Here is a 9,287-nt window from a genome sequence, read left to right as displayed (position 1 = left end):
TGCAAGTATGTTAGCCATAAAACAGTTAGTCATAAACAATATCATAGCCAAATTATAGCCAACGTATATCATACCATATATATTATATCATATAATAAATATATATGATACTATGTGACATGAGCTACTATATACCTAATATATCATCGAATTCCATAGACTGACAATGTGCCATATACCAAATGCAATAAAAAATATACTATAGAGCATTAATATATATGTGTCAGCAGAACTCTGCCCACGATACCATACTATTATAGTTTCACAATCACAATATATATATATATTATGTTACCAAAGGCTATATGGCCATTTCATATACCATACCATAGTATCATGACATATGGAATGTGTTGTATATCATAAGATTCAAGTATAAAATGAGCACATAAACTCACTGCAATTTCATTGGTAATCAGTCAAAGCACACTAAGTACAGGCCAATAAATAGAACAGAATATATAATCATATGTGCCAGGCTACCATATATGGCCATACCTACAAGGCCTGCATACCATACATTACAAATGGAATATACCAGAAATATATCATATGGCCAGCCATACCATATTACCATGAGCAAATGTGCCATATAGAATTTCCATATAGAATGACACATATATATTATACCATAATATTAAATGTATGTTACATACAATATGGGGCCAATAAGCAATGTGGTACAATATAACCAATATATTATATTATGTTATATATATATGAGGCAATATATCATTGAATTTTGTAGAATGACTACACAATCATATATATCATATATTATTTATGTGCCATGTCATACAATTTTGTATAAATGACAATATACCATATTATACCAAAGTATTAGAAATATATCAGTATCTTGGCCATGATACAATATTAAAAATATATAATACATACCAATCACATCATATACATATATGAGCTATATATACCAGATTTCTTTTATTGAATTTCATATATAAATGAATATATCATGAAGCTACATATAAAATATTATGACATGTTATATTATTTCTCATGAATTTCATATAAAAGCATGGTAATATAACATCTTAAAATATACCATGTCATATAAAGGCTATGATATACATATATTATTATAATATATAATATATTATTATATCATATATCACAATACCATATAATATGAGCATGATATATCATGAATTTCTCATTTAGAAATGAGCAATATAAAACAGTATATGCCATATACAATATATAATAACCCAGCTATATGAATATAGTGCTATTGTATATTATATCTGTGAATTTCATATACATACCTATTCCAGTTTAATATACAATAGAATATATCATATATAATCTATAAATTATAAAATATAATATACCAGAAAATATTTATTGCAGAAATTTTATGAACAATATTGTATATGCAAATGACAAAAAATATAACCCAATCTCCAGATATAGTGGAATTTCCATGAAACAACCCAATATCATAGAGTGGATATGAGGGAAAACCAAACAATTTGTTTTTTTCTTGTAGCTAGTTTCATGAAACAAAGTAAGTAGCTATGAAAACAAAATAGAACCTAGATGAAGAAACACTACAAATCACTTGATATTCCCAAAGTTGGAATTGAAAAAATTAACAATCTCACAGATCAAGTAAGCAAATATTCAACATAAGGAGAAGTAATCAAATGTGACATAATAGGAACTATATAAACAAATATCAATTTTAATTTCATACCAAATTTCCTAAAAGTAAATAGCAATTAAAAAGATGCACTGTAAATATACCAGTAAGAAGGAACTTTAATATCTCTATGTTCCACATTAATCTAATACAAAACTCAAGATAAAGCAAATATATAATTGAAAAGCCCAATGCTGGAGAAAACTGGAACTAAGACTTTTGACATCCTACCAATAGATAATTGTCAAGCAGAAATGTCCAAATACCTCAGAACCATGTCCAACTTTTATAAAATTGACAATATACTAGAGCATATGGTATTTTCTAAGTAAGTGATAAAGTGTTAGCCACAATATTTCCTTTTACTGCCCATAATGCAAAAAGAAAGCCATTGTACAAACCCATAAATAAAACCTAGATCGAAAACAATGGATTTAACAATAAATTCCAAAATAATAACTGGATCAAAGAAATAAAGAAATAAAACAATAGTAAATTGGCATAGTTATATGATTTTACACAAACAATATATCAAAACCTCTGCAATGAAAATAAAGCAATCTTAGATGCAAAACCCAAAACATTGCAACATACATTAACAAAGAAAAGGGGTTATACAGAGTAATAAAAGCAAATATGAATTTCCTAAAACTAGAAATACAAACTCTACAAAATAAGAATAATATGGGAGATGTTTGAAAACAGAGGAAAAGCAACTGAAAAATTGTGGAAAAGATAAAAATCTAGATGTTTGAAAAAGATTGAAGGGCCAAATAAATAAACATAATAGAATATATCACAGCCAATATACAACAACAAAATGTGCTGTATAATATAATACAAATATAAAATATTATGGGTGATGATGTGATATGCTATGGATATACTGTAATATAATATAATACTGGATTACGAATGAGTACAGCATCACAATAACATAAATCCTATATACAATAGAATATATATTAATATGATATAATATATCATAGCATTTCTATATATACAAATGATACCCACAGTATGTACAGGCTGGCCACATATAATCAAACAGAATATATGAAATATGGAGTATAATAAAATATACATTTTATAAAAGTACATGCTACCACAAAATATTACATATGATATTATATTAGAATATACTGGCATCTACAACAGCCCACAAATGTATAATAAGGCCATATATCAAGTTATATTTATTATGTTACATTATATGCACATAAAATGGCCATATCATGTTTTGGAACAAAATGAGCAATATATTATAAATGTTATAGCACAATAGTGTAGAGCATATATAATATTATGTATAAAATGTAACATATCATGGACTTTTTGATACAATAATAGTATAACTTTTATTTTACAATAAACTATTAGAGTACATCATATAAATATAAATACCTCAAATATATGAGTAATGGTAACATATACATACATGAGATATAAGGATATGATATGATGTGGGCTATATTATATCAGTATAATTTCATATATAATGATATAAATATCATAATATATTGTATTCTTTAGAAAATATATCTTTTATAAAATGTCATATATAATATGGGTCAGTCAAAACAGGACATAAAATATTTCAAAATATATTAGAAGACAAATATATACAATATAATATTATACAAATATACAGACAGGAATATGGCCATAATGTGATATAATATCTCATAGAATTTTCTATATAATGATACAACATATTGTAATAGAAATATATTAATATATTATATGGCATTATAATATATTGTATATATTAATGATATAATATGTCATAATATAATATAAGTAATATGACAGGCTATATTGTGATTTTTGGTATTGAATGATACATATCATATTATATTATACAAAATAAAAGAATACATTGCATGGCTAATATAAAATTCTGCATTGTAAAGCACCTAGTAATATTTTTATATGATGGAGCAGTGTACAATATACACACAAAATGTATAGACAATATAAATATAATATTAAAATAATTGGTATATATACAATATACCTAATAAAGTAATATGTGCTGGGCTATTATATGACATTTAATATAATAGATAAAAATTTTATAGAATGTTAATATATGGCTGTATCATTGAATTCTTTTATAATGTTATAAATATATTATGATCAGCTATTGTATATATCATTGATTTTCATATTAAATAGCACATAATATAATAAAACATATAATGTAACATATATTAATATATTGATATGATATGACATAATAAAATAAATATAATATATTGTGAAGTCATTTAATATATATGATATAACATGATATAATATATATCATACAATTTCATGTAGAATTCTATTATCACATATCATAATATATTATAACATTTTGTCATAAAAATATAAAATGATAGACAGAAGGAAAATAATAGTAAATAATATGTATAATATAATATATGGTTAGTTATACACCTATATATAATATACTATATATATAATATGACTAATATAATAATGTAATGTGATAGGCTATAATATGCTGTAATATAACATAAAATTTAGTATGGAATGATAATGTAACATATTATAATAGAATATGTAATATACATAAATATAAAATAATAAAATATAATACACCACAAAATGATCCAATATGTTATAGAATATAACAAATACTATGTAATATTATATATCATAGAATTTATTTTAAAATGATCATATGCATATTATAATAGAATATATCATATATAATAATATATCAGAATTTCATATACAATGAAAATATTGCATATTAAACTATAATGTAATAATACAATATCTCATATAATATAAAATAAAAAAATACAATATGTTACAGTACAATATAATATACTCTGATATGATATATTGTAATATTATATAACAGAATTTCATATAGAATGATAATATATCATATCATAATGTAATATAATAACAGAATGTATCATATATAATAATAGAATAGAATACAATATGTAAGAATATGATATTTATATAACATATGCTAGAATTGCATGTAAAATGATAATATATTATACTTGAATATAATAATGGACTACATCATATATAATAATAGAACAGAATATATAACAATATAATATATCGTCGAATTGCATATACAATTATGATATTACATATTATAATATAATATGTGAATATATCACATATAATAATGTGAAATAATAAAATGTTGTACAATATAACATAATATATTATGTTATGTTATATTATATACAATCTAACCTGTAATATAATATACCATTGAATTTCTCATTGAATGACATAATATAATAATAGTATATATCATATAATAGTATATATCATATATAACGTTTAATATAGAATTTTGAATACAATGATAATATGCCCTAATATATTAGAATAAAATAATAGAGTATATATTATATAAGAACATAACATATTAAAATATGTAATACAATATATCACCTATCATAATATCATACATTATAGAATTTCACATACTATTATAATATAACATGTTATAATTATAGTATATATAATGTATTATGATAAAAAAGAATATCATATTGTACAATATTGTATAATATTTCATAAAATTTCATACAGAATGGTAATATAACATATTATAATCGAATATATAACGTATTATAATGTATAGTAGTATAATATAATATATATATAATATATAATAATATTAACACGCATATATGATATAGAATTCCCATATAATGATAATATAACACATTATATCATAATCATATTATCATATATAATATTTCAAATAATTAAATATAATATAATACAATAATATCTCCATAATATATCTTATATAAAACATGATATATATTATATTAATATAATAAAATATATCATATAAAATATGTAAAATAATAAAATATGATATAATTACAGAAAAAATATTTATTCCAGAAAATTTATTATAGAAAAATATTACAGGCAAATGAAGAAAAATATAAATCTAACTTCCACAGATATATATATATGTGTGTGTGTGTGTATGCAAATTGATGAAACAATCCAATATCAATAAAGAGTGCATACAAAGGACAAAAGAACATTTTTTTGGTCTACAAGAACATACCTAAATAGCAAAAATATGAACAAAATATAAATTAGAGATTACAAGAAAATTGACCACAAATCAGTTGATTTTCCCAACGTTGGAATTGAAAAAAAAAATTAATTACCGACTGATCAAAACAAATATTCATTAAACACAAGGAGAAATTAATCAATCAATTTGTATATAATAGGAATATTAAATAAATAAATAAATATCAACATTGAATTTATACACTAAATTTAAAAAGAAAATAGCTTAAATTTTAAAATGTAGATAGTAAATAATTATAAGAAAGGAAGGAAATGGGGGAAGGGGAGAAGGTGGGAGGAAGGGAGGAAGAATGGGCGAGGGGAGAAGGTGAGGAAGGGAGGGTGGCGTCAATTCCTCTACGCTGCTCTTGGAAGCCCCCAGGGCAGAGCAAGGGTGCGACTCGCAAGGTGGGGGGAGGTGCGCTTGATGCCGTGGGCGGGGACAGAAGCCAGCTCCTCTATAAAAGGGAGAGGCTCTGAGGGGACGTGTCTATTTGGCAGCCAGCCGCTGAGCCTTGTGGAAGCAGCTTTCGTCCCCGCCTCCTGGCCTCAGAAGAAACTCCTACTTGTCAGGCCGCCGTCCCTTGCACCTGCTCGTGTCCTGGGTGACGGACCCAGGATTCGCCACTTTCCCCGCGGGAGTCCGACAGGACGATCCGGGAGAGTCAGCGGTTGGCAGGCAGTGAAACCTGCGGGCCAGAAGTTTAAGAAGGCCGGGCCAGCCCCCAAACGGGACTTGGCCTGCCCAAGCGCCGCTGCCCTTCCCCCCCGCCCCCTGACAGCCCCGTTAGGTCCTCCGGCTGCCATGCCCGTGGCCGAGGCTGCTCCAAGGCGGGCCACCGTGCAGCGCCGCCCCTTCTGCTGCCCTTCCCGGCCGGGCGGCGGCGGAGCTGGAGAACGAGCCCCCTGCACCCCAGCGCTGCCGACGCCCCGCAGGGCGGATCCCGGCCCTTCTCCCGGCCCGGCCTCCCTCTCCGAGCCCACCGCCCCGCAGCCGGGCTCCCCGGCCTCTGCCCCAGCGGCGGCGCGCCGTTTGCCCGGGACGCTCCAAGCCGTCCCTTCTGCAACTATTCCCTGTGGCTCGCGTTCCATGGGCAGCAGAACGAAATGATGCCTGCGCCGGGCCGCCGTTCCCTTCCCTACGACAGATCCGGGGCCTGAGCCCTCGCGCCTGCCAGTCATGTCTTGTGGACATGGTGCGCGTCGATGGGCAGCATTGGCGCTATGAGGCCCCGGTGGGCCCCTATGAACCTGAAGAGAGCTACGTCTTTGATAATCAGTGTATCCGCACCTACCCCCAACACGGGCGCCCACTGGATGCAGCGAGACGTCGCCTTTAAAACGCTCAGGCTCACGAACGCCCAGCCCGCGGCCCGGAGCGCCGGCCGCGCCATCTGGCTCCAGTCTCAGCACAGGTACCGGCCCCGGCTCCACGTGCAAGAACTGGCGGAGACCGGGAAGCGCCGGCGGCCGCCTCCCGGCCCCACGTCTTCTCCTTCCCCGAGACCGAGTTCATCGCCGTGACCGCTTATCGCAATGCCGAGATCATCCGCCTCAAAATCGCCCACAACCCCTACGCTAAGGCCTTTCGGAGACGCTCCGCCGCGGCGGGGAGCTCGAGCGCGGGGCCCCCGCCCCCACCGGCCGCCGCCCTTCCCCCCAGCCTGCTGCCCCCCACGTCTGCAGCCGCAGCGCCTCACCCAGACAGACGGGAGCCTCCGGGGTGCGGAGCCCGGGAACAGCCGAGGCTTCACAGGAAAATGTACTCCCGAGGGACCCAGACAGATGCCCAAGATGCAGCCGGGGAGGAAAGGGCTCCGAAGAAGAGGCGTCTGTCTCCCGGGCCTTCAGGCAGCCGCGCCATGTCCTCGGCGAGGGCCCATGGACAAGCCCAGGCCCAGCCGCTTCCAGCTCCAGAAGGTACAACGCCCCCCCGGCCGCTGCTGAGGACCCGCGACCTGCCGTAACAGAAGAGGCCCCGTGCAGGAGGGGGCCAAGGATGCCTGCCAATCCTGCTGGCCCCAGCAGCCCCAGCAGCCCCAGCAGCCCCTGTACTATGTCTTTGACTCCACTCCCAGCAGCAGCAGCAGCAGCAGCAGCAGCAATGACCAGGCAACGTTGGAAGTTGTGACCCTGAACCCCGACCTGCAGACCTCCCCTACTCCACTTGAAGCGATTTATGGCTCCAATCCAGAGAACTGGCTCGCCCTACTGCAGGCGGCCATATTCCCAGCAGACCCCTCCCAGGCACCCGGGACTGCCAACCATCTCTATTCTCAGCAGCCTGTCCCCTGGAGCCCAAGAACAGTTAAGGTTCAAAGAACAACTACCCCATCTGACCCAGACAGAACTGGGAGATTCAGCAATGCTCGAAGGAGCTCCCCAGAAGAGAGGCTTGTCTCCTCAGGCTTCAGGCAGGCAGGCAAGGTGTTCAGGGAGGGATGATGGAGAAGCCCAGGACCAGCTTCTTACAGCTGCAGCATCCAGCCCCTACACCTTCCCAGAAGCAACTTCTCAGGACCCTGGACAGGCTAGTGTCCCAGACAGCAGAAAAGGGATCCCTGTTCTCTCGAGTGCCCCCCAGTAGTCGCAGCCACCATTGCACCCTCCTCTTCTGAAAGCCACCCCAGCAGCAGCAACAAAAGCAGGGTCTGGAAACCCTTGCAAGTTGGAGACTTGGAACCCGGCCTGCAGACCTCCCCTACTCCACTGAAGCACTCATGGCCCAACTAGAGAACTGGCTCTCAGCCCCTACTGCAGGCGGCCATATTCCCCAGCAGACCCCCTCCTAGGGCACCATGGGGATCAAGGACCCATCTCTACCCCTCTGTGGCCCTGTCCCTGGAGCCCATGAACAGCCTAGTGCCCAAGAGCAAATCATCTCCATCTGGACCTAGGACAGAGCTGGAAGCATTCAGCACAGGCTGAGGGAGCTCCCCAGAAGAGAGAGCTTTCCATCCCCTCAGGTCTCAGGGAAGCTGCAAAGGTGTCTAGAGGGGACTGATAAATAGAAGCCTAGGACTGGCTTCCCCACAGCTGCAGACCATCCCCACACCTTCCCAGAAGCAATTTCACAGGACCCTGGACAGGCTAGTGTCCCAGACAGCGCGAAGGGGATCCCTGTTCTCTCGAGTGCCCCCCGGCAGTCCCAGCCACCATTGCACCTCTTCAGGCCACCCCCAGCAGCAGTACAGCATGGTCTGAAACCTTGGTGTTGAGACCCTAAACCCTGGCCTTGCATCTCCCTACTCTTAATTTTGCAGCGTTTTATGACTCTTTTTGTGAAGAGTCCTGCTCTGCCCTACTGGAGTCACTCATATTCCCTTCAGAAAGCTCCCAGGGCACCAGTGGGGACTGCCAACCATCTCTACCTCTGCAGCCTGTCCCTGGAGCCCAAGAACAGTTAAGTGTTCAAGAACAAATCTGGCCCCATCTGACCCAGACAGAACTGGAGATTCAGCACAAGCTGAAGGAGCTCCCCAGAAGAGAGGCTTGTCTCCTCAGGCTTCAGGCAGGCAGGCAAGGTGTTCAGGAGGGATGGCTG

The 9,287-nt window shown here is 36.5% G+C and overlaps 2 protein-coding genes across 2 annotated transcripts; both read left to right on the top strand.

The window, feature by feature from the left end:
- The first annotated feature begins 6,170 nt into the window (after nucleotides 1-6,170).
- On the top strand, nucleotides 6,171-6,854 carry LOC116422726 (translation initiation factor IF-2-like). Its single transcript, XM_031961817.1, has one exon. The coding sequence runs from the start codon at nucleotides 6,171-6,173 to the stop codon at nucleotides 6,852-6,854; it is 684 nt and encodes a 227-aa protein (XP_031817677.1).
- Nucleotides 6,855-6,949: 95 nt separating this feature from the next.
- LOC116422725 (T-box transcription factor TBX21-like) lies at nucleotides 6,950-8,947 on the top strand. The gene is given in 4 exon segments (XM_031961816.1): nucleotides 6,950-7,187; nucleotides 7,190-7,706; nucleotides 7,822-7,990; nucleotides 8,780-8,947. Coding segments are annotated over 4 exon segments (1,092 nt in total).
- The last annotated feature ends 340 nt before the right edge of the window (nucleotides 8,948-9,287 follow it).

This window comes from Sarcophilus harrisii, chromosome 3 (assembly GCF_902635505.1).
Source record: "Sarcophilus harrisii chromosome 3, mSarHar1.11, whole genome shotgun sequence".
NCBI lineage: Eukaryota > Metazoa > Chordata > Mammalia > Dasyuromorphia > Dasyuridae > Sarcophilus > Sarcophilus harrisii.
The sequence above is the reverse complement of the archived record's forward strand: the minus strand, read 5'-3'. Positions and strand labels throughout refer to the sequence as shown.

Excerpts from the sequence above, each read along its gene's own strand:
- LOC116422726 (XM_031961817.1), top strand. The coding sequence starts at position 6,171 with ATGCCGTGGGCGGGGACAGAAGCCAGCTCCTCTATAAAAGGGAGAGGC.